This window comes from Aethalodelphis obliquidens, unplaced genomic scaffold (genome assembly GCF_003676395.1).
Source record: "Aethalodelphis obliquidens isolate GAN/ISIS:26980383/991018 unplaced genomic scaffold, ASM367639v1 scaffold8, whole genome shotgun sequence".
In the NCBI taxonomy this organism is placed as follows: Eukaryota; Metazoa; Chordata; class Mammalia; order Artiodactyla; family Delphinidae; genus Aethalodelphis; species Aethalodelphis obliquidens.
In genome coordinates this window covers 49,825,955-49,852,654 of record NW_020837952.1, presented here as the reverse complement: position 1 = coordinate 49,852,654, position 26,700 = coordinate 49,825,955, and the positions used below count along the sequence as shown (strand labels likewise).

General features: G+C 45.5%; 1 protein-coding gene and 1 long non-coding RNA gene across 4 annotated transcripts in view; one reads left to right on the top strand and one right to left on the bottom strand.

Moving 5' to 3' along the window:
* The window catches only part of ABTB3 (ankyrin repeat and BTB domain containing 3), a 308,089-nt gene extending 297,459 nt beyond the window's left edge, over positions 1–10,630 (bottom strand). The window contains exon 1 of one of the 2 annotated variants that reach the window (XM_027107449.1): positions 8,961–10,630. In XM_027107449.1, the coding sequence (XP_026963250.1) occupies positions 8,961–10,104 (1,144 nt within the window). In that variant the 5' untranslated portion in view covers positions 10,105–10,630. The remainder of the gene's footprint in view (positions 1–8,960) is intronic. The other variant, XM_027107447.1, reaches the window with a different exon arrangement.
* The window catches only part of LOC113620954 (uncharacterized), a 29,992-nt gene continuing 13,903 nt past the window's right edge, over positions 10,612–26,700 (top strand). For both annotated transcript variants that reach the window (XR_003432990.1, XR_003432989.1), the window contains exons 1-3: positions 10,612–10,925; positions 19,067–19,130; positions 25,945–25,985. This is a non-coding gene — a long non-coding RNA (uncharacterized LOC113620954). The remainder of the gene's footprint in view (positions 10,926–19,066; positions 19,131–25,944; positions 25,986–26,700) is intronic.

Below are 26,700 nucleotides of genomic sequence, written 5' to 3'. Positions count from 1 at the left end.
CTGGTCCAGATCTGCCATGTGACCTTGTGACCTTGGGCAAGGCAGTATCTCGCTCTGGGCCTCAGTTTTCCCATCTGTAAAATGTGAGAGTTGAACCAGAAGCTCCGTTGGGACGAGGCGTGGCACAGGTGGGAGGAAGGTGGAATGTGAAGTCCCTCAGGCTCAAGTTCAAATCCCTGCTCTGCCATTTATTATCTTAGCAACTCTGGGAAAGCTACTAAATATTTCATAGCCTCAGATTCTTCTTGTGTAAGATGGAGGTGATAACAATACCTGACTGCCCTTCCCACATTCACCCTTCCCTTCCTGTCTGCTTTCTGTACTGCAGCCAACATGAGCTTTTTAGAACACAAATCTGATCACAGCATCTCCCTCCTTAAAAGCTTCCAAAGGCTCTCCAGTGTCCTTGGGAAAGACAGACTCCTTAATCTGGCAGACGCTTAGTCCAACCTCTAACCAGCTCCACTCACTTGGTTCTCCCATTCCAGCCACACTGGCTGCTTTCCTCCTTACCGAGCTCCCTTCTGCCACAGGCCCTTTGCACATTCTGTTTGCATTCATGGAGTACTCTTCTACCTTTTCAACCAAATACACCATTCTTCAACCTCATTCAAGCCTCACTCTTCCTTGCTTCCTTTCCTCACTCCTGACTACATCCAGAGCCTCAGTAAAGACTCTTACAGCCTCATTCATCTCTCTTTTGTAGCTACTGCCACAGCTGTAAATTTACATCTGCATGATTGATTGTTTGATGACAAAACTAAGTCCACTACAGGCCTGCAATCTCCATGAGGGCAGAGACCATGTTGCTTAACATCTAACACAGTGCCTGTAGAAAGTCTTAATGAACATAATAAAATCCAACAATGCCAACATTTATTAAGCAATTTCTACATGCCAGGCACCTCCCAAAAGCTCTAAGAATTAGGTTTTATTATTTTTCTCATTTAACAAAAGAGAAGACTGAATAACAGAGAGGTTAGGTAACTTGCCCAATATCACACAGCTAGTGAGTGGTCAAATCATGTAAGTCTGGTTACTGGCAAACTACTTAAAACCTTTCACTCAATAAATGAAGCAGGGGACAGGGGACAGGTCTTTAAGCAAGGAGGCTGGTACTTCTTAAGCATTTAATAAGAATAATAATTGCTAACAGACAGTGAGTTTTTATGATACATTCAATATTATTCTGAGGATTTTACATAAATTAACTCATGCTCCCAGTGACCCTCAGTGGTGGAGGGGGGAGCACTACCATTATCCTCATTTAACAGATGAGGAAACTGAGACTCAGAAAGATTAACTGGCTTGCCCATGGTCACCTGGCTTATGGGTGGTAGAGACTTGGTCCACCTAATTCCAGAGTCTGGGAAAACTCAGTCTGTGATTCTCAGGGAGGACAGATTCCCCACCAAGCCTCAGATTTCTACATTCAGTTCTGGTAAGAAGGCCTGAGCTCCTTCTGGCACTGAGCCTACCCAGCTAGACAGGATATGGAAGGAGCTGTCCCCTGGAGGCCACAAAGCCACCCGCTGCTCCGGGGTCTCGGCTGAAGAGGCCACACAGCAACGTCATGGACAGCTGGGCAGTGACTCACGGGGCAGCCAGGGAAAGGAAGCCAGCAGGGGCTAAAAAAAGACATATGACCACACATTATACAAAGGAGCATCATCAACCATGACCACCAGCACCAGGGCAAGCCCCGCTTCCACTCCACACACTCCTCAAGCTGCCCTGGAGTCCATCTGGGATCCTCTCAGAGTCTCATTTGAACTGGATTTCACCACTGTGCCATAGCTGTTCAGAGCACAGGCTCTGGACCCCAAATTCCAACTCTACCCCTTAGTAGCTATGGCATCTCGGACTGGTCACTGGACCTGTCTAAGCCTCAGTTTCCTCCCCCAATAAAATGGGGATAAGAAACACCCACCTCACAAGAACAGTGTGAAGATTAAATGAGCTAACGTGTGTGAAAGGCCCCATGCACTACCTGGCTCAGCAACTGTTAGTTCCCCGAGCGGATGAAATGCAGGGGGTGGCAGAGGGGAGAAGACAGGCATGTAGTACAATCTGCCTGGAGCACCCACTCTTTTGGATTCATATTTTAACCATGCCTGAGAGCTTCACACCAATTCGTTGTTAATCCATATAGCATCCCACTTCCAGAACAGGATGATAATAACAAGAATAATAAAGATAAAGGATAACAGTTGTTAAGTATGTACCATGTACGAGACACTGGGGAAAACACGTTGCACCCACCATATTATTATTTTAATATTACTTTGATCTTCATAAACATTCCATAAGGCAGTCCAGAGCCAGACTGCCCCGGTTCAAATGTGACCCAAACACTTGCTAGCTGTGTCGCCTTAGTCAAATTCTTGAATTTACTTCCTAATTGACTTCCTAACCTGTAAAATGGGAACAATAATAATAATAGCACCTATTTCATATAGTTGTGGTGAGGATTCAAATAGTTAATATATGATGGCGGAGATGTCTAGCACTCTACCAAAAATTGATGCCCCTCTAACAGTACAGAATTGTGGCTGGGAGTGGCTGCCTTGCCAGAGACCATAATTCCCAGCCTCTGATATCTAGTTGAGGCCACATGACTCAATTCTGGTGTCTGGAATGTGGAAGCAATTAATATACCCACATCCCAGACTCTCCTACAAAAACATCCCCATCCTCCACACTGGAAGCTCCTGGGAGTCACGTGTTCCAGAGGGCAGACCCTCCATCAGATTCCATGGAACACAGCGCCTCCCTCCCCTACCTTCAACGGGACTCAACAGGAATGAGAAAACAACTTTTATTGTGTTTAGCCACTAAGATGCTAGGGTTTATCTGATGCCACAGCTTGCATTACCCTAACTAATAAAGAAACTGACACCGTGAGTGGGCTCCTTACATATGTGGCATTGGCTTAGAAGTCAGATGGTGGGTTATGATGCTTGAGGCTGGAAAACTGGAGCACCATGTTATACAGCAATAAAAGGTTTGCTTAAACTGTCACCTATCACAACTTAGAAGGCAGAACTCATGTCTACTGAGCCTGTAAGTGCTAGAGGAAAAAGGACTGAAAAATAATGGTAGGAGAGTTTGCTGCTCGTTCCTGGCTGAGTTTAGCAAGGTATTAGGGAAAGAGAGGATCTCAGGCATGAATTAGTCCGTTTGCAAGTAAAACTGGAAAGGAATAGTGTAGACATGAAGAAGACGATATTCCTAGATCCCAAACAATAAGAGTAAAGATTGAGCAGACTTCTAAGTGAAATAAATATCAGATGAAGTGTATAAGCTTCCCACCACATAAGCCTGATGGCCTCACGGTAGCTGTCACTAAGTTGAGTGAGAAATTGAGGTATGGGGTTAAGAAAGCCAAGAAATAATCCAGGCTTGAGAATTAGGTCTAGGAAATAACTTTGACTGCTGGCGCACTAGACGTCATAGATGATAATCCTACTAAATTGTTGTGGGAATTGTTCTGGCAAAATCTATAAGCTTGGATTTTAAAAACCTTTTACTGTTAAAGCATTAAAACAATCCTTGGGCCCCTTGAAGTTCAAGGGCAGGAACTAGGTTACACAAGATTTAGAGCCTCAAGGAGGTCATATTCCCCAAGACCCATTTCAAGTGTGGCCGAGAGGAATAATGGACAAAGAAAATCCTGCCACAGGGCAGAGCCACGACCATGGAGGACAGTGAACCAGGAAACTGCTTCCAGAGAGCAGAATCAGGGCTTAAGCAAGGAACCTCACCCACTTCCAGGGCATGGTCACACAGTGTCTGCTTGGCAAGATTTCATAACTCCTAAGGGCCGGTGACTTCTGTGCGTCTTCCACTGTTGCCTTTTCCTAATGGGTTATCCTCCAATATGGTATATGGGCACAGAGGGGAAGATAATGAGTCTCTTTTAGCTCATGGGTCTCTGAACCATAAGAAGCCATATTCAATCCCATGGACAGGACAGGAATTCACCCAAAGATCTTGCACTTTAAGTTGGAAGCACTGATTGGCCAGAACATGAATATCCTCCCTCAGGGGAAGGGAAGCATGTTTTGTGAGAAGAAGGAGGCACATAGATATTTGGTGGCCAAGGGGGCCAGTGACACATCTGGCCAATGATATATGGGCATAGTGATGAAGGTTCCTTTCAGGCTTAGCCCATAACACCTTTCTTAAGATCCTCCATACTCTCCTTCTTTCTCTACCTACGGGCTGGATAAGTGTCCAAGGAAGGCCCTAAAGTCCACATATTGAAGGTAAAGAAAGCACTCTCTCCATCAGTCGTGGTACTTAAATGACCCTCCAGCACCCTCCCACCACACTCCCCCCACAATCAGACTTTAGTGAGTAAGAAAGGACCTTCTATTGTGTTAAGTTCCTAAGATTTGGGGGTTGCCTTCTATAATAGCTAATGTAACGACAACAATTATAACATATAGCACTCTTCGAACAGTGCCTGGCACATAATAAGCACTATACAAGTGTAGCTATTATTATTATAATACTCATTTTACAGACAGGGAAACTGCAAGTATGGGTGTGTCTGACTCCAAAGTCAATTACTATTTTATATTTACCTCTCAGTAAATGATAATCAGACCCATTTTATAGGTAAGTTTGGTGCCTGGCTCAAGGTCACAAATAATAACAGACCCAGAATTAGAGGCCTTTCTTCTATTCAAAGGCCATTAGCCACCCCGCCCCTGACCCCAGATCTCCAGGTTGGTCCGCCATTGTTTATTTTGTTGTTATTTTTATGGTGTGTTTCAGGAAACATTCTACTTACAAATGCCCCAGCACTGAACTGGCAAATCTGAATAGAAAACCAAATAACCCTCCACTGACCTGAATTCCAAGTTTTAATTTACATTAAGCTAGTTAATTAAAAACATGCTCTGTGAGCACAGACACTGACATGGCTGGCTGCTGAGATAGCTTTTGCAGTCCTTTGTAAAAAGCTGGGTTTCTTCTGTGATGTTTTTGTCCAGCACAGCAACACTGTACCATGGAACAGTGCGACCAGCTCTGGGGATGTGGACGGGGTGATGGGCGGGGCCGGGGGGCAGGCAGCAAAACTGCTGAGTAAGCATTTAGTTTATGAGCAAAAGACCTGAACACCAACTTACCCACCAAACCAGTGCTGGTGAGGCGAGGGCTCATGTTAATTAAAATTTATAAAGTGATTGGGGATCCCAGCAATGAAAGAGACTATTCCAAATCACCTTATTATTATTATCACCAGCCTGAATAATCTGTTTTTTAAGGAAGAGCCATTATTATCGAGTGCCTACTATGTGACAGTGGTTTTCACATATCTGATCTGATTTAATGCTTTTAATCACCCTATGTGGTAGGTTTGGGTTTTCTTCCTTTTTCATGTCTTTTTTTGTTTTGTAATCCTTACTGTGCAGATGAGAAAAACAAATTCAGCAAAATTAAGTCACTTGCTAGAAAGTGGCAGAGCCGAAATTTGAGGCTAGATCTCTCTAAGTGTAAAGCCCTTCTCCCTTTCATCGCACCACACTGCCTCTTGCAGTCTTCCCTTCAAATTCTTTCTGCATTTAAAACAAAATCTCATCCAAGGATGCCTATGGTTTTTTTATGTTTCCTTTTTTTACTGAAGTGTAATTTGCAATACAGCGAAACACACATATCTTAACGTTACAATGCAATGCATTTTGACAAATGTGAGTACCCCTGAACCCACATCCCTATAGATAGAAGAGACATTGCTATCACCCCACGTGTCCCATGTGATCCGTTTCCTGATTCCTCGAGCCATAGCAGCAGCAAATTAGAAAGGCGGACAGGTGCAGAGATGGCAGTAAGAATGGGCAACCAAGGTAAAAAGACTTGAAAAGATGATTCAAGGAACTCAGAATTCAATAGTTTCTTTCAGGATATCATTGCACAATATTACACAATAGATTGCTCAACTCAACAGGCATCTAATAAGCTCCAACTGTGTACCAGGCCCTCTCAGACTTGACAGAGGATATAAAAACGTGAAATCCAGTACTGCCCAGTTCAGTTTAATAGGAACATATGGTGTGTTAGAACAGAAGGACTGTCAGGCTATCAAGGGCCTTGGTCAACTGAGTAGGTAATGAAGGGCAGGGAGGATGGCCTGAAGGCAGGGAACTCATCTGTCACTAAAGAGAAAAACAGTTAAGTTGCCTGTGCCTCAGTTTCCTCCTCTGTATCATAGGGATAACAGCAGTACTTTTTCAAGGGAATGTTGAAGAGTAAATGGGTCAATATATAGAGTAGTGTTGGATGCATGTTAGCTGTTATTAGCTTGTACGTCAGTACTTGTGCAGCCCCTAGATTTAGTAGCTGCTCAATAAATATTGATGAACAAATGAATTCACGAATGAATAAGTGAGGCTACTGAGTTAAAGGGGGAAAAAGGTTATGTAAAGCATGGGCTCCTTAATAAAGCCTGCATATCAGAAAGAATGTAATGCAAAGTAGTTGAAGAAATAGGTTTGATGTTTAATGTATGTTTCAGATACCTAAGAAATTAACTGTTCATTTCTTACTGCTTCCTGCCATTTTTAACAAGCCCAAGGAAAAGAGATGAAGAGATCACAATGAAATTACAGTATATCTCATACCAAGAGATGGCGAAGGGGCACTGAAACCTAGGAGTTAAGCTCTGTGGTGTGGGAAATGCTGTGATGGCAGCAAACCCTAACCACCACACATTTACCCTGCCCCAAACCAGCTCTGCGGTCTTCTCCTTCCTCAAATTATACTTATTCCAAAAAGGATAAACACAAAATCTGTCTTTAAAAGATGTTAAAGATCATAAAAGTAAAACCAATTTGAAAAAATGCAGAGGCTACTAACAAAAACAGACAGAGCTACAAGAGGACCTGGGGGTGTATCACAGATCTAGGCCTTTATTTTATAGATGAGGAGACTGAGACCCAGAGAAGGAAAGTGAGTTATGACCCACAGTCATAACTTCAAGAGAACAGCCAAGGCAGAGTTGGACCAGGGCACCCAGCATCCCAAACTGGAGCCCAAAGGGGAATGCTCCTTCTTCCCAAAGGACACACAGGAGTGGGAGGAGATTCCAGCAGGTAAGGGTCTGGGGGGCCAGTAGATTGTAATGGGGAGGTAAGAACAGGGGTGGTGGGCGCATGCGGAGGGAAGAAAATTACGCCTCTCTGCACTTTTTATTGGGGTAGGGCTTCAAACAAAGAACTGTCCAGTCCAAAGCTCCTGGGTTTTGCAGGTGAATCCGACTCCTCCTCCGGAGGAAGCACACACAAAGACCAATGCCTTCTCCCAGGTGTTTCCATTTCATCAGGAGTTCACGGGTGGAGGTGGGCAGGCACGGGGAGCCTCACAGGCACCCTCCCTTTAGAGGTTTAGCCCTCTACTGGCAGCAGAGGGGGAAGGGCTCTGCCAAGGAGGCCAGAGGAGTCTTGGCGATCAACGCAGAAGTCGCCATCCTGCCCCCACCACACGAGCACGCGCGCGCGCGCGCACACACACACACACACACAAGCTTTGCTTCTTCCTTCCCCTCCCCCAACGATGGCCAAAGCCAGGTGAGGGGATTGACAACTGGAGGTTCTGTTTCCGAAGGGCTTCTGCGGGAGCTGCTTGCTTCTGCGCACACTCACAGGCACACTTACATACACACGCACGGACGCGCGCACACAGACAATCACAAATACGCACACACTCCTATGCACACACTTGGCACCCACAAGAGGCCGGGCCGCGCCCGCTGCATCTCTGCTGCAGCCCCGGGGAAACGACAGGCAGCAACATGAATGAAATCTGCCCAGAAAGACTGCATTTCAGCTCCAACCACGCAACCTCCAGCCAAACCGCCGAATATGCAACAAAGTTTTATTTCGCTTTTGGAGTCTCCAGTTACGCTTCTACCATTTCCTGTGGAAAACTGAAGCTTTGAAGTGTCTAGCTCCGGCTTTCGCAGACAGGCAGGACCGCCAGCTGGAGCTCTCCAAAACAAGAGCCCCGGGCCCCACCCCTCCGCCACCAGAACTGCAGGTTCAAACCCACCCAGCTCCGGCCTTCAAAACAAGGGGTGCGGGAAGGAATGACAGAACCTGCTGGAAACGACCTCTTAAACTGACAGTCCCTTCGGAGCCCCGCCCCACTCCCATCCTGACCGGGTCCCTTGTGGCGCTCCTTAAGCCAAGTGGTGACGCCTGCACCTCCTAGCCAACCGACAGAGGCAAGAGGTCGGAATCTGGGGAGTCTGCCCATTGCGCAGCAGCCACCAGCTGTGAGCTCTGGCCCTCAAAAACTGACCCGGAAAAAACTCGGGACCTATAAGGCTTCCCGCTTATAGGTCCCACCTCTCCCTGACTGTTTCTAGGCCGAGCGAGCTCTCAAACATTCTGCCTTTACGGCCGCAGGGCCCTGCCTTCCTGCGCTCACCGACGGTGTCCCCGAGAGCTTGGGGAAGTATGCTAACTGGGCGGCGAGGGCGGAATGCGCCTCCTCCTGAGTTCCAAGGAGCCAAACTCCTGCGCCCGGGTATGTGGCATCTTCAAGGTCAAAAATAAATTTAAATAAATAAAATGTTTAAAATGAAAAAACAACAACGAAACACAGGGCTCTGGCAGAAATATGTACTAGGCGCAAATGATCGCACACCTGTGCCTCCAAAGTGATGCTGGGTTCTTCCCACCGCCTGCCTGAGGCAGCCGCTGTCCCGCCCCGAATCCGGGGCGGAACCGCGCCCTCTCGGACTTGGGACCCTACCAGCGGCGTAAAGTACGCGGATCCCGAAAGCAGGAGGGACCAGGGGTGTTTCTAGCCGCCTCCAGCTCGGCGGTTCCCTCGGAGGCTTAAGACAGCAGCGGGCAGCCGGAAGGGCGCGGGAGGGGGCCGGGAGGCAAACTTACGACGAGAGTTGGCCCGGTTGGGTGGGAGGGGGCAGCACCCGCGCAGCCACTTACCGCTGGCGTTCTTCCCGCAGATGAGGTGCTGGTAGGGCTGCAGCAGCCCCCAGATCTCGGAGTCGTTGTTGACCGTGTGCTCCAGCGTCTCCACGGTGAACTTGGGCGCCTCGTGGAGCGCGTGGTGGTGGTGATGGTGGTGGTTGGCGGCGGCTGCCGGTGGGGCTGCGGCGGCGGCAGCGGCGGCCGGCGGGGCGCAACAGCTGCTGCCCCCGCTGGCGCTGCTGGCTGCGCTGCAGGCGCCGCCGCTCGCCGCTCCCCCTCCCGGCGCCTCCCGCTCCTTATCCGCCACGGGGGCTGCTCCGGGGCCCGAGCCCTGACCCGGGCCGGAGCTGGAGCTGGAGCCCGGGCCCGGGCCGCTGCAGCTCCTGGGCAGCCCGGAGGCCACGACCCGCGCGTAGATGTCCCGGAAAAGGCTCTCCATGCAGGCCGTCAGGTAGATGGCTGCGTGCTCGTGGATGCGCAGCGCCACGCGGCTGTCCACCATCCAGCGGTACACGCGGCCCACGGAGAAGGTGAGGCCGCAGCGCGCCGATTTGCCGCGGCCCAGGCGGTCGCCACCGGCACTGCTCATGTTGTAGAGGGACAGCGCGGCCAGCGCGGCCGCCGTGCAGTGAGCCGCTAGGCCCCAGGACAGCACGATCTCCATGGCGCTCTGGATCTCGTACTTGGTGCACTTAGCGAAGCGCAGGCTCAGGCGCTGCGCCTCTTTGGCGATGCGTACCAGCGCCCGGCTCACCAGCGTCGACAGCTTGGCCAGCGCGTCTTTGGGTAGGCCGCCGGGGGGCACCGAGCCTGCCCGGGGATCCCGCGAGCGCAGTAGCAGCGCCTCCAGCTCCTGGAGGGTCCAGGGGACCTCGTCGAGGTCCGGCAGCAGCCGCGAGCAATGCTGGCCGGCGCAGTCCAGCCCCTCGGAGTCTTCCACCAGGGCAGTGTTGACAGTGTCAAAGCTGTTGTGCCGGCTGTGCATGGAGTCAGCTAGAGGCGGCCAGCAGCTCCCGCCATACGGGGACGCCGGGTGCGAGTCGGAACAGCACAGGGACAAGTTGGAGGAGCGCACCGAGTCCGCCGCGCCACCATAACCCGAGTCCAGCGTCAGATCCTCCAGCGTCCGAACCACGGGTTTCTTACCTCTCCTGGCCATCGCTGCGCCACTTCATGCTGCGGCCGCCGGGGAGCCGAGGGGAAGCAGCAGCGAGGAAAAGCGGGCGCCGGGGCGCAGGAAGAATCGAGTCCGCGCCGCCTCGGCTCACTTTTCCACCAGACGCTACTACCTACTGTTACTACTTTCGGATGCCTCCCCGAGCCGTCGCCGCTGCAATACGCAGGGCAGAGCAGAGAGTCATCTTCCAGAGCCCGGGCCGGAGCTGGGACACGCTAAGGAGCGAGCCAGGCCGGGGGAGAAGCTCACGCCGGACTCGTCCCTTTCTTCCAAAATAAAATAAAACTGTCTGACCCGCTCCCCACCGGGCCGGGTTGGGCGCAGAAACCACTGGGCGCCGCCTCGGTGTTCGTAGGACGGAAATCGACCCAGATGCCCGCGGCAGCACCTCTGCCGGCAGCTGGCTCTCGGCTCTCGGCTCCCCGGCTCCCGGTTCCCGGCCCGGGGTTCGCTCGGCGCTCGCCCGCCCGGCACTGAAGCGCAGCAACGACCGCGACAGCTGCAAACCCTACAAAACCCCGCAAGCCCCGGGCAGCCCGAGGGGGCGGGCGTATGTAAAGCAGGGCCGGCGGAGAGCCAATGGGATTGGAGGATGCTAATTACCTCTTTTTTTTATTCCCCAGCTCCACGCAGCCCCGCCCCTCATACACGCCCCCGGCCCGTGACGGAGGCTCCATGAAGTGGGGAGTCAGGGCGTGAGAATTGGGGGACCTGTGGGAGCGTAGAGACGCAGATGCTACCCCACCCCTCCTCTGCTGTCCCTGACCTTGAGCCTTCGGCTTTGATACCAGAACAGGAGAATGGTAGGTTGGGCATGTGACCCACCCACCCACCCACCCACCGAGTTGTGCTCCCCCCAGCGGTTCACAAAGTGTCTGCCTGGGGTCGCTTTCTGCCCCTGCGTTTCGGATTTCACTTTCCTTTTTCTTTCTCTAGTACACAAAGCATATTTTCTCTCCCTCTCCAGCCTCCCCCACCTTCGGGTCCCCAAACCAATTAATACGGTCCTCTTTCAGCCCCAGTTTGCCCCAGAGCGGAGGGAACTAAGAAACCAGGCAAGCAGAGGGATCAGGGAAGTGGACATCACTGGAAGGCTGAGTCTCTGGACGTTAGCCGTCTGCCACCAGCACTCATTAACTACGTTCCTTCAGTAGCAAGGAGGACGCTGAGCCCATCCTTCAAATGCCTGGGGGTACACTGGAGGGAAGGCTTATGTCCCACTTTGACGTTCTGGTGGGTAATGGTCCAGAGAGCTCAGCTTTAAAAAGGATAAATTTGCACAGAGGAGAGTTTTCTTTTTTGAATAAAGAATGGTATACATGCATGACTTAGTTGCATTTATGTCCAGTGGCATTGTCTTATTTATTTGCCCCCATCCACCAGGGCAGAAACCATATCTTATTCACCTGGGGATCACCAGCTCCCACTGTCTCTGCCTGTAGGGGACTCTCCTCTGAGTTTCCAGCTTAGAAGTGCCGTTCTACAAGAAGGTAGCCCATATCCTTCATGTTAAAAAACAAAATTCAACTGAGTAGATTTTAAAGCTCTTTATTGGCTTTATTAAACAATTCACGAATCTGGCAGTATCCAATCTAGCAGATAGAAGGGAGCTTGGAGGAGCTGTACAAAATGAAAGACTTTTCATAGACACAATGGAGAAGGAACAAGGAATTTATACTAGGTTAAAAAGCAGGTTGCGTATTGCAAGGTTACTTTCCTCTAGGAGATGGCAGGGGTCTATAAGGCAGATTACCTAACTACTGCTGATCAGGTGATTCCTGATTGACTAGTTTAAGATTCCATTTCTGGGAGAGCCAAAACTGTAATTAAGTGTCTCAGTTTGGTGAAGTGGAGCTTAGCATAAGTGACTCCATTTGGGGCCTGGTATCTTGTTAACACTCAATACTGTCCTGGGTGTTTCAGCTGCCTCCCCCACTTCCGAAGCTGTTGATTTCTGGCCCCTTGTAACACTAGGTTACTACAGTCTGCCTACTTGTTAGATTCCACACTGAACTAGGGGTTCCCCATGCATAGGCCTGACACAGAGTAGTCAGTCAGTAAATATCTGTCGTAAATGCATGAAAGGAAAGAAGGACATGATTTTGAACTGTTGGTTTGATGTTCAACAATGGATTTTGCCAGATAACCCAGGAGATTGTCTGATGTTTCTCATCTCTGTCAGCCCAAATCCACCATCACCCATCCCTTCACCCCAGTATACTACCATCACCCTGAAGCTATCATCCTAATGCATATGCTCATCACCTCTCTCTATTGACTATTATAATATTCTACCAACTGGTCTCCTCTCCTGCCTCTTCCTTCTCCAAACCATCCAGCCCGAGAATCTTCCAAAAGCCCAATTCTCATCTTGTCATTTCTGTCTTGAAAAAAATTCAAATGTTCCCATTTGCCTTCCAAATAAATAAAGTTTATACTGATTAGTGGCCTTCAGGATCTCCACACTTTGTTCCCAGACTTTTTCCATAACATTCCAAACCTTTTAAAAGGGATTGTGATGGTTAATTTTATGTGTCCATTTGAATGGGCCACAGGTGCCCAGATTAAACATAGTTTCTGGGTATGTCTGTGAGGGTGTCTCCAGGTGGGATTAGGATTTGAATCAATGGACTCAGTAAATTGCCCTCCCAAATGTGGTTGAGCATCATCCAATCTGCGAGGGACTGAATAAAACAAAAGGTGGAGGCAGGAGGAATTCATCACTCCCCACCCCCATCACGGACTGAACTGGGACATCTCATCTTCTCCAGCCCTCAGACTGGAATTTACATCACCTGCTCCCCTGGTTCTCAGGTCTTTGGACTTGGACTGAATTATACCAGCAGCTTTCCTGGGCCTCCAGCTTGCAGACATCAGATCGTGAGACTTCTCATTCTCCATAATTATATGAACCAATTCCTCATAGTAAGTCTTTTTCTATATGTATTTTTCATATACCATCGAATACAAGGATACACAGTCTTTAATGATCTGAACCCTGCTTCCCCCTCTAGGCTCTCCGTCATCACCCTACCCTCCTGAACACATATTCATAGTCACATAAACACACAGATGCACTCCCACACCCACACAGATACCTGCACACACATGAACACACAGACACACACACACACGCTTATGTTCTAGCCATACTGAAATCACTTGCTGGTTTTCCAAGTTAACATGTTGTCCCTTGCATCCGATAAGTCTTTGCAGATGTTCTTTCCTTTGCTCACTTTGCTCAAAGACCTTGTCTTGCTCTTCTGAACCTGGCAAACCTCATCCTCTAAGATTCAGCTCCAAGGTTACCACCACAGTGAAGTTCTCCCTGATGTTGCTTCCTGTCCACCCAGCCCAGACCTGGGAGGGTGTCTCCATCTCTGTTGTTTGGGATTTGTTCCCAGAGCCTTTTCTCTTCTCTGTGTGTTTCCCTGGTGATCTCGTCCACTTGTATGCCTTCAGTTCCCACCTATGTGCCGATGATGCTTGAGTGATGACCACTCAGAGTGTAAGCAGCAAGAGAACCCAAAAAAAGCTCATGCACAGGGAAGAAAAGAGACTGAAAGCAATGGGCTTAACATTGATTGATTTACTTTTTTGATGGCACCAGGTCAACTTGGGTTCCATTACTGCCTCTGCCAGTTTTCCAATCATGTATATTCAATCGCTTTTATAGTCTCTTCCTTTGCCTTTGAAATGCACAAATAATCACACCCATCTTTTTGGGTTGCTGGGGGGTTAAATGAGATTTTTCTGTATATAGGATTTAGCACAGTGTTCCACACATGATAATAACCCTATACATGTCTGTTATTATCTTATACATTTTCCTATTTTCTGTAATAAACACATTTTTATAGAGTCAGAAAAAAATGACAAATGTTACATATAAAATCCAAATGATCCTGCAGGGCTGGGCTGAAATGCCACCTTGTCTAGGAGGCTTTGCCATATCTTAGTAGACATGCTGTTGCCTGTTGTGCTACAGATGTGCAGATGGCTCCTCTCCCCTTTCAGAAGTCACACTCCTTGAAAGCCAGGCCTTGCCCCCAACACAGTTCCAGTACTAATGAGCATGTCCCTTAGTTAGTTTTATGGATAAACCAAAGCATATGTCTGTTTAGTTTACTGAAATAGATCATTAATGATAATGCTAAGTGACTGAGGGCAAGTGAGCCCAAGCACTGAGAATAATAAACACACCAACCATGTGTTCAATATTAGCCCCATACTATGAGAAAATTTGGCATCTGCAAAAAAGTCTGAAGAGAATTCAAATCATCCCAAATTCCATCTTACAGAGATCAACATTAATGATTTGTGTTTCCTTCAAGTCTTTCTAATTTTTTCCCATCTTCTTCTTTTAACATATATATTTTAACAGAGTTGGAATTATTCTGTAAATCATTTTGCATTTTGACTTTTTCCTTAAGAAGTTTTCTCAAACTTGATACTATAATCATTTCCCCATGCTAGTAAATATTCATCCAAAACATTCTTTTTTGTCACTATGAAATATTCCAACATATGTTTATACCTTAACTGGTGGGTTGATTCCCTATTTGGTTGTTAACTGGTGTAAGTAATGCTGGGATGAACCTCTTTGTACATAAATAACTCTCTTCTTCAAAACTAGAAGTTTTATCTATGTTATCCCCGGAGAAATGCAGATCAACAATAAACATATACTAAAGATTTTTTGAAAACAGAAATAAATTACTGGGGTTATTTTGCCTATCAGATTAGCAAAGATTTACAAAGTCAGTCGTGATGAATGTGTGTCACAATGGGACATAAATTGGGGCAATCTTTTGGGAGGGCAGTTTGTCAATATGTATCAAAATGTCAGTGTGCACTCCTTGGGACTTCCCAGAAGTCATATCTTCTGATATTATCTAAGGTGATCCTTGTAAATTTTTCAAAAGTATACACAATGTTCTTTGTAATGCTGCTTTAACACAGGACTTTGGGAAACAACCTAAATGTCTTTCAATAAGGCCTGATGAAATGAATTATATTAATTCATACAAGGAAATATTTAGCAGTTGCAAAGAATAATGATGGTGATCTTTATTTCCACAGCATATTGGCGAGTGAAGAAGTTTTTAAAAATAGGTTTTGGAATTGCACATATAATATGATCCCATTTATGTAAAATACTTTATGTAGAGCTAAATATGTATATAAATATGTAAACTTGCCTCAAAGGGTGGAAATAATAGCTATAACTAGTTTGTTGGATTTCTGGTGATTTTTTTTTAAAGGAGCTTTATTGATTCTAGTTCTATCCCTGATGTTTTTTTCTTTTTCTTTTGTTTTCTTACGATCTTTTTTTAACTTTCTTCTTCATACTTCTGAACTTTTTACAATAAATAGGGATCATTTTTACCAGAGCCAGAAAGCTATTTTCCGAAGAAAATTATATAATTTTCTGCCCATTATTCTGAAGCCTACCTGTCAATCAAAGTATTAATATAATCTTTCGTCCTTCAGCATTCTAGAAACCAAGCAGCAAGCATAGCAACCAACCCGACAACCATAATGTGAGCCGGCCTCATTTAGCTAGGGCCACACGCGTCGAGAGCTTCGTCCCGTGCTTTCTATGCGTCTACTGTGCAGGAGCAAACAGGGCCGCTTGGGTTTGAAGCCTGGCTTCACTACTTCCTAGCTATGTAATCCTGAGCAAGTTTCTTAGCCTCTCTGTGCCTCTCCCCTCCGTTCTTCATCTTTAATTGGGGATAATAACAATACCTTGACCGGTTGGCTGTGAGGACTAAATGAGATCATTAGAACAGTGTCTGGCCAGCACTGTAAATGCTCAACTAGGGTTGGTTACTTCTATTATGGGTCAGGCACAGTGCTGCTTGTTGGGGGCAATGGGGACTCAGCTTTCCTTCTGGGTCCTGCCCTTGTTGAGCTTTAGTTGAAAGACAGATGTTAATAAAAGCTGCAAGTACAATGAGTTTCAGGAAAGAGGAAGTTCAAGAATTACACACACAAATTAAACAGATTGTGTATGTTTCACTGCACCATTTCTGAGCAAGCCCCTGGCAAATACCAGCTGTTTCCTGGATGTACAGTCAGTGTGTATAAAGCTCTGCAATGAGCCCTTTGCCATGTGAGTGTCTTTGTGAGTGGAAGACTCTATCACTAGGTAGAAGACTACTGATGAGTCCAACCCAATTTCAATCTGCTCCACATCAGAAAGGGACGTATGTGCCTACTTCTTCTGAACTTTGTCCTGAAAGAAAGAATTACAGAGTCAACATAATGGCTTGCTCATTTGCAGAGCAGATAGGTCACACAATTCAAGGAGCTATAAAGAGGTAACTTTTAAGCAAGGGGTAGAGTTGCACCTCTTAATACAAGGCAGCTCTGAGAGCAGATCCCAGTGCAAGCATGACCCTCATGGCAGTGAGTCTTCATGTCTTAGGGTCATACATCCTTTGATAAACGGGTAGGGCTGCATGCGTGTGCATAAACATTATTTGTATTCAACTGGTATACAATATCTGGGGTTCACTGACCCCCAAGTTTACACCTGTAACTGTCCTAATTGTCAATTAATATGACAATCATTATAAACTCTAACCCTTACTGAGAATGTACTTTGTGCCAGACAACTGTTCTATGCACCGTTCATGTACCTTCCCCACAGAATCCCCACTTTATAGATGAGAAAGTTGAGGTGCAAGGAAGCTGAGCAACTTACCCAAAGTCAAAGAGCTACGAAATGTGGACATAGAATTTTAACCCAGACATTCCAACTCCATTCCACTTCCTGAATCAGTACCACGGGGCTGTGATAGGGGACATTTTGTATGCCAAGGGAGTTCTGAGGAGGGGATCCTAACCCACAGTGGATGAGTCAGAGATGGATTTCTGGAAGAAGTGACACAGATGGTCAGACTTTAAGAACGAGTAGGAACTTACCCACTATGGGAAATATTCCCGAAAAGCAGAAATGGCACATACAAGGGTCCCAGGGCAAAAGAGGACTCAGTCGTTTGGAGGAACTGGCAGAAGGTCAGTGTTGCTGAGCTCAGAGGCAGAAAAAGGGATTTGTAAAATGAGACGGAGAAGGAAGGCACAGGCCAGCATAAAGTCCCAGAGGGTATTTTACGGAGTTTGGACTTAATCCTGAACCAATTTCAGACCACGGTTGGCCAATATTCCCTGCCTCCCTGAAATCCAAAAATCAGTAGACCTACAAGATTAACTATGAGAAGGAAGGCAGGGCCACAATCATTCAGAACCAATTCGCCTTACGCCCATAAGAGCCCAGAGATTTTAGGTAAAGCTGTAAATGGCCTTACCCAAGCCAAAGGTTTTCCCTTTTCTCAGCTCCATAAACCCCTTGCCCTTCTTCCTTAGGAGCCAGGTGATACTGTAGGGTCCTGTGTGCAAAGCCCAGTGGCAGCCCTATCTGTGATGGCTCTTGACTTCCAGCTGCAAAACTGGGAAATATAATGCTTACCTCAAACTGTTAGAGTTAGGAGAGTTCATTAACATAAGGTACGTAATATGCCTGGCTTGTCTGTTTGAGAGCAACTGGTCACTCATCACTGAGAAGAGGAAAAGAAAATACACAAACAATCCTGTATCAGTCTGGATATAGTAGGTTATGCTTCAGTAACAAACAGTCCCCAAATCTCAGCAGGCTAAAACAGCAAATGTTTCTTTCTTGCTCAGGCTCCAGTGTGCAATGTGGGTCGATAGGGTTGGCTACACTACTTACAGTGTTCACTTAGGGACCCAGGCTGCTGGAAGCACCATCTCAACACATGCTTCCAAAATTGATGAGGCAGGAAAAGGGGTGAGGACATAAGAGTAACACTCTTGACTTTCAAAGTTTTCACCTGGAAGTTACACACACATCACTTCCGCCCATGTTTCATTGACTAACACCATTCATATGACTGCATCTAATTGCAAAAGAACTTGAAAGCATAATCTCACATGTACCCAGAAGGGAAACTGGAATATTTGTGAACAATCATAATGGCTACCACAAATGCAGCTTTTGCTCTACGAGGAGTGTTATTCCATAGGAGGACAGTTTAATTGACAGACTCTGGAGGAGATGCTGATCTTTCCAAGTTCATTATTTGCAAGCAATCTGGTCTGTTAAAATCTGAGAATGTTGGTGACAAGCCCTTAGAGAGCAGTAAGAAAATAGGAAATTGCTTCTCGAGTTTCTGGACCCTCTGATGGCAGTGTTAAATGAGATGGCAAATGAAAACTGCTCCAGAACACTTTCTACCACCCAACCCACTGGGCTCTCAAGGCTTAGCCAAAACTTGACTTCCCTGGGGGGGCCTTAGCTGACCACCAGTACCCCTAGGCTAGGTCAAGTTCCCCTATTATCAGCTCTCATAGCACATTTACTTCTCCTTCAGAGCGTGTGCCCTAATTTTAATTATATATTCACCTTACTATTTGCTTAATGTCTTTCATTGCAACTAGACTATATGATCCAGAGGGTGTGGACCTATTTGTCTTGCTCACTTCTGTAAACCACATTACCTATTACATAGTGGGTACTCAAGAAATGCTTATTGGATTGGATGGATAGGTGTCTTAGCACAGAATCTGCCCCCCAAATGATATTACTGTTATTTTTATTTTCTACCTGGAAGTCTCCATCTCCTAACCAGATTATCTGATGGGGGATCTCCAGGCAGTGACTAGAAAAAATGAGCCAGCCCCTTCTCCCCAGTGGCTTATTGGTGCATTAAAGTCCTCTACTAAAATGTAAACTCCTCAAGGAAAGGATCATTGCTATATCCCCAGCAGCTAGGAAAGTGCCTAGTACTTGCTAGGCACTCAATACATGTTTGTTGATTGGATGAATCAATGAATGGGTGGAAACTACACCATAATCCAAGCTAAGCACCTGGAAGAAGGAATTAGAACTCATTTCTTTCGTGTCTTCTCTTTTCAGATCCCACCCAAGTGAGCCAATGAGGATTACTGTTGGGATCCTTACTGTTGGGATCCAAGGCCAGGTATCAATCAACTATTCCTTGAGTAATTCTATCTTTCTCCTTGTAGAATTATAAAAATCGAGAGATACAGTGCCTGTCCATTAGGAAATTCTGCTCTGGGTGGGGAGTCTAGCCAGGAAACAGAAATACTCTAGATGTTTCAATCTGAAGGAATCTAATGCAAGGAATCAGTTCCAGAGAGGATGGGAGAGCTGAGGAGCTAAATGGGACAGGAAGGAGACAAGGGGGAAAGTAGCATCAGCAAGAAGCTTCTGCCATGCTCAGGGCTGGAAGGACAGAGAGAAGATGGTGTTACCAGAGCCCAGAAGCCAAGCCGTCTGTTAGGATCTAGAGCTGCAGTGGAGACCAAGCAGGAGAGCTAGCTCCATGTTGGGAGGGGCTGCCCAGCAGGATCTGGGCTCATGGATGAGACACAGCTGCTGCCAGGAACACGACCTGTAGCAGACAGAGAAGAACAGAGAAGCCCCGGGCTCACCCCTCCTTCTGCCCCACATCTTCTGCCAGTGTCTCCCGCTGGCCAAACCCACCAAGAAGTTGGAGGGTGAGGGAGTCCGGGAAAGGTAGTTCCTGTGATACAAACTAGATGGATATGAGCACAAACAAGCAAAGGACCAACTCAGGAAGATAAAGATGATATTTCAAGACATGTATCTATTATGGCATGTCCCCGAGTAATACTGCAAACTTTCAGAGGAGGAAGCTTCGATTCTGTCCCCTCTTCATTCCTACTGTTCTTACTCTGGTAGAATTGTTCATCACCTCCTATTGGGATGGTTCCCAAAAGCCCCTCGCTTGGTCTCCCCAGTGACAGTCTCACTTTCCCATCTGGACTACTCTGCTGCCTGGGTCATTTTTCATAAGCAGCTCCCCTCACCATCAGAAGGGAGGAATGCTGGTCCCTGTCCAGTCTTATACGTTGTCATCTTCCCTGGTTAACTGCCCCTACACTCCCTACAAACTAATTCTGGTTTTCTTAAATACAGTGTCTTTACTCATGCTGTTCCCCCTATTGTACTCCTATGGATCCTTCAAAGCCCATCCCAAATGGTACCACTGTAGTAAGTACTACACTCCTCCTGTCCTCCTGCCCGATAGAACTAGCCTCTCTCTTTGCTTTTGCTTCTTTAAAACATTGACTATGTATCTCCATTACAGCCCTTATCAATAATTCTTAGCCATAATCAATATCACGGTCAGCAGCTACAGCAGCCTCCTGCTCTTTGTGCAATAGCGTGGTAGTTAAGAGTGTGGACTTGAGCGAAATAAGCCAGACACAGAGAGACAAATACTGTACGATATCACTTATATGTGGAATCTAAACAATACAACAAACTAGTGAATAAAACAGAAAAGAAGCAGACTCACAGATATAGAAAACAAACTAGTGGTTACCAGTGGGGAAAGGGAAGGGGGGAGGGGCAAGATAGGGGTAGGGGGAACAAAAGGGTTGTTATGGGATTATATGAAATCATGTGTGTGAAACTTTTGAAAATTGTAAAGCACTATAAAATTTAAAGAATCGTTCATTCAATTAAAAAAAAGAGAGTGTGGACTTGAGGTCATAAAGACCCACGTTTGAGTACAAGTGGCTGGCCATGTGATTTTAGTAAGTTTTTATTTTTTATTTTTATTTTATTTTGGCCATGCAGCACAGCTTGCAGGATCTTAGTTCCCCAACCAGGGATTGAACCCGGGCCACAGCAGTGAAAGCACCAAGTCTTAACCACTGGACCTCCAGGGAATCCCCTTTAGTAAGATTTTAATCTCTGAATTTCTATCTGTTAATCTTTTACGTAGGGAAAATCATAATGTCTCAGAACTTCATAGGGTTTTAGCTACGTGAGACAACGCACACTTAACACAGTGTCTGGCATGTGGGAAGGCTCCAATAAATACCAGCTAATCCTAATCTTTCAACAAAAAAATTGAGATCATATTGCATATACTGTTTTGTAAACTACATTTTTCCTTAAAATATATCATTTCTTCCTGTCCTTAAATGTTTTCTTACATTTTTCCAACTTTTTATTTTGAAAAATTTCAAACAGACAGAAATGTTGATAGATAAAATAAACATCCTATTACCCTTCACCCAGATTCACCATTGCTTTCTCTCTCTGTGAGATATTTATGGATATATATATGATGTGTGTGTGTGTGTGTGTGTGTGTGTGTGTATGGTGTGTTATGTTCTTTTTTTCCTGAACCATTTGAAAGTAAGCTGTAAACATCATGGCATTTCAGCATGTATCCTACATTTTCCTACAAAGAGCTGTAGGACCATTATCACACTCAAGAAATGACACTGATAAAATAACATCATCTAAGTCATATTTCAATTGTTCCCCAAATGCCCTTTTAGTGGGTCTTTATGTCATTTGATGACTATGTAGAATTCTACCTAATGGATGTCCAGTAATTTGTTCAATGAATCTATTGTTAGACCTTTAAGTTCTTTCCAGCATTGCACAATTATATCCAGATCAGAAGAAAAGTCTTTGTAGCAGCTTTTTCTTTATATATTTGACCTCTCATTTCCTTGGGGAAAATGCCTACCATGGAGTTTGGCACAAGGCAATGTAGCATTCTAAGAGCTTAATGCACAGTGCCAAATTGCCCTCCAAGAAGATTGTACCAATTTATACCCCCCAGCAGTGTACAAGAGTGCCTGTCTCACTCCTTTGATACCACTGGCTATTATCATTTTTGTATTTATCAATTTAATACGAGAAATAATAACTAGCATTTATATACCACTCCTGGTGTGCCAGGCACTATTACAATTGTATGATATCAATGAGGAGACTGAGGCAGCAACCCAGGCAGCCTGAATCCAAAGACTGTGCCACTATTTGCTTTATGCTCTTACCTTTCAATATAGAGTCTAACATTTACTTAATCACCCCAGAAGATGAATTTTTTCACTTGTTTGTCTTTTATATCTTTGCCCATAAGAATTCCCTGTTTATGTCATTTCTCTTTTTGGAGTGGGGAGGGAGCATCCTAAGATGTTTGTCTTTTTCCTAATGACTTTTAGGAACCACTTACAGAATAAAAATACTCTCTCTGTCATATACACTGCAGGTAATGCTCCATGGCTTGCCATTTGTATTTATTTATTTGTTTGTTTAGCATAAGATTTTAATTTTCTCACTGTTAAAACTGTCAATTCTTTTTTTTTTTTTTTTTTTTTTTTGCGGTACGCGGGCCTCTCACTGCTGTGGCCTCTCCCGTTGCCGAGCACAGGCTCCGGACGCGCAGGCTCAGCGGCCATGGCTCACGGGCCCAACTGCTCTGCAGCATGTGGGATCTTCCCGGACCAGGGCACGAACCCGTGTCCCCTGCATCGGCAGGCAGACTCTCAACCACTGCGCCACCAGGGAAGCCCAAAACTGTCAATTCTTTCATTTAATGTTGGTAAGTTAGAAAAGTCTGCCTTCCTCCCAAGAGGATAAATATTATCCTATCTTACATCTTCACATTTTACTTTTAAATCTTCAACCCATCCCATTTCTCTGTGTCTTTGCCAACACCGGCATTGCCTCATGCCTACCAGGGATAGAAATGGGACACAGTTTGCTGAGAGGTTGGTCCCGGGACATCTCTTACTTCATTAAATCTGGAAATGTCACGTGCAATCCCAAGGAGCAGTGCACCAAAGACAAAATAGGATTGCCATTTCAATCTGTTTCATAAATGAGGTACCTTTTTTCTCTCCTGCTTTTCACCTAAAATATGAAACACTTGACACATGTTTGACAATTAAGACAAAAGCCCTGCTTCCACAGGCTTCTCTGAAGCAGGCTATTGTGTGGAGAGCGGTGGTCGTTGAGGGGAAAGCATGCCGAGAATTCATTTCAATTTGAAAGAACTTTTCAGGGCTTTATTTGTTCCAAGAGTTCCTCAAACATTTTAAATACAGTCCGATGAAGTGTTTCAGGCACTGTTTCAATACCGATTATGTCTTCTCTCCTTGAGCACAATGCTTTGCTTCAATACACATTACAGTTTTCAGCAAAGCTTTGATTTTAACATTAACCAATCCCATTCTTTCTCTCCTTGGCTCTTTGTCCAAATATTGTGGCTGAAACCATTACTCACAAAACGAAACAATTAGTGCATTTCCAAATACACTTCAGGAGAAATACAGCAGCCCCATGGCCCAAGTAACTATTCGGTGCCTGCAGTAGATAATCGGTCAATGTTTGCTTAAGTAAATTAGTGAAAATGTGCATGGGGTCCAGGAAAAGAAGAATAGCTATTAAGTCTATAATGAACAAAGGGTGGCATACTCTGAAATTTTTGCAGGGGAGCTTAAACCTTTAAAATTACAACTTTAATTCATTTACTCATTTAGCTAATAAGAGAATTTTCCAGTGTGTATTCCATAAAACATTAGCCCTATGAAATGCAGAGCAAAAAAAAAGGAGTTTAAAAGTAAGAGACCCATCCTCCCCCTCTTAGAGACTGATGGTGTACACTTGCATATTAAAGGCTCTGTCTATTCCCGCAGCATAGAAACACATTTAAATTAATTTAAACTCCATAAGGGCATAAGTCAGGTCTGTTGTGCCCATTAATGTGTCACAAGAGCTTCACATACTGCTGTTAGATATTTATTGAATTCTTTATCTGTTGCTGATAAAGAATTACCCTCAAAACTTAGTGGTTTAAAACAACAAACAGCTATTAGCTCACAGTTGTGCATCAGGAACCCAGGCACAGTTTAGATGGGTCCTTAGCTCAGGGTCTCCCAGGCTGCAATCAATGTGTTGGCTGGGCTGCAGTCATCTCAAGCCTCGTTTGGGGAGGACCCACTTTCAAGATTAGTTACAGCTGTTGAAAGCCTGCAGGTCCTAACTGGCTATTGGCTGGAGGCTTCAGTTCTTTGCATGTGGGCAGCTCACAACATGACAGCTGGCTTCTCTCTGAGCAAAAGATCAAGATACCCAGGACAGAAGCCACAGTCATTTTATAACCTAACATCAGAATTGACATCCACCACTTCAGTCATATTCTGTTTGTTAGATGTGTCAATAAATCCAAACTACACCCCAGGGGAGAGGCTTACACAGGGTGTAATTATTGGTAGATGGGGGTCACTGACCAGCTTAGAGGCTGCCTACCACAAAGAATGACTGAAAGAACCCAGCATTTTCCACACTTATTTGACCTCCTAACTTTTTTCAAGTAATAGCTTTTAACTTAGAAAAACACTTCAGGAAACATGCAAAACTAATATGTATTGAGTGCTAGGTCCTAAGGCATAAGAATATATAAGACAATTCATTTTTAAATTTATTCCTTTTAAAAATATATGTTTTGAGTATGTAGCACTGCCTCCTTGAAGAGCTCAGATTTAGCTCATATTTGAGGAGTCTCTGAGAATGCATCATCCTAGAAGAAGCAGGCTTAATTGATCAGCAGTACAGATTCCAACCAAAAAAGATGGGGAAGGATTCTGTCATGTTGTAGCCTTCTGACTGACTAGCATGTGCCCTCCCTCATGTGCCTTCTTGATGGAGCACTGAACATGACCTTACCTTGGCTGGTGGGATGCTCCCACCAGGATTTTGAATTCTAAATGAGTCACATAAAGTGCAAAGCTAGTGAGCAAGTGTTCATGGTAGAAGTGGTATTGGAACTGTCAGAGTCATCAAAGCTGATGACAAATATAAAAATTCTCAATCTGGGTGCTTTGTAGAATTGTATTTTCTCATCCTGTAAAAGATTAGGCCTCCCTTGCTTTGGTCAGTTAGATGTGAGGGAAAGTAGCATGTGCTACATCAGAAAGAAGCTTTAAGAGCTGTTAGGTTGGCTAGCTGCAATTGGCTTCATGACTTTCCCTTTTCCAGTTTCTGAGATCATGGAAGCGTGAGGCGTCCGCTGGCCTGGGCCCATGATTGTAGACATATAATGGGAGTGAGAAATGAACCTCTGTCATCTAAGCCATTGAGATGTTGGGGCTGTTTGTCACTGCAGCATAATCTCACTGATACAGTAGTCCAGCAGTGAACATCAGCATTCAGTGTCCAGCAAATGGTAGATTGAGTGTCCAGCAGTGGTGCTGCCAGTGGTAGTAGCTTAACCAGCCATGATATTGGCTGTATTTTTTCTACCTACACTCACTTCCTTCCTGCTTCCTTCCTGCAAGCTACATCCTTCCAATAAATCCCTTTCCTGCATAAATCACTCAGGACAGGTTTCCATGGCTTGCAGCCCCAAACCATGCCTAATACTAGTTAGTTCTGTTTCATGCAATAGGAGTCTATTGAGCCCAGAGTGCCTATCATTGTCTTAACTTCAGGCAAGTTTAAAATTGGAACTCAGTAATGAATAAGACACACCTCATCTCAAGTAACCTACAATCTCTTTAAACAAATAATATGCATACAAGTTGAGAATTAAATGAAACTAATTAAGAAATTTAAAATAAGTCATGTGACCCTGAAGGCACATGGGTGGGTTCTTTACCTAGAAATGTGCAGAAGAAACACACAGATAAAAAAGAGATAGGGGGCTTCCCTGGTGGCGCAGTGGTTGAGAGTCCGCCTGCCGATGCAGGGGACACAGGTTCGTGCCCCAGTCCGGGAAGATCCCACATGCCGCGGAGCGGCTGGGCCCGTGAGCCATGGCCGCTGAGCCTGCGCGTCCGGAGCCTGTGCTCTGCAATGGGAGAGGTCACAACAGTGAAAGGCCCGCGTACCGAAGAAAAAAAAAAAAAGAGATATGGCATGTATATTTTAATCTCTTCGTACTGCACTTTACTTGCCAAAATTTGTCTTTTGATTTGAGCAATATTTTCTTGACACAGGAAATATGATTATTACAACAGTACCTGGCACACAGGAAGCAGTGAGTATATATTTGTTGAATGATTCACTGAATGAATGTGATCAGGGGCACGTAAGCTTTAGATTCAGTGACTTAGGGTTTGAGTCTTGCCTCTAACATTTATTAGCTGTGTGCTGCTGTACACGTTCCTTATGGTTACTGAGCCTTGGAACAGAGACACCTCACCACAAAGATGGAGATGCTATTATTGGTCTCCCAGGATTGTTGGCAGAATTGAATATATGTGACGGCATATAGGAAACATGCAATAAATGAAATATAGGCATTTAGACACCCACATATATGTACCTATGTGTGTGTATACACTCCTCAGGGTGTATACACATTTCACTTCATTTATTAACTCATGTAGAAATAGTTTTTGAGCATCTACCTCATGGGACACACACCGCTGAGGACATACTTACTGGCGAGCGTGACATAAAGCTCACAAGAAGTAGGATGACAAGGGACGTTCAGCAAGCTAGGAGACTACACTACAGGGAAAGTTTGGGCTGAACTCTTATAAAATCAGCAATCAGAACTTCCAAAGTCCTGGAAGTTCTCCCAAGTCCCACCCTCTATACTTCTCCCAGCTGAGAAAAAAAAATCAAAAGGCAGATGAGGCAAATGCTATAAGTCCCCTCTCCAATATCCATTTCTCTTTTCTCCTTACTCCTAGAAACTTGATATGTTCTTTAGGATTGTCATGTGTCCTGCTGTAAGACCACATTTC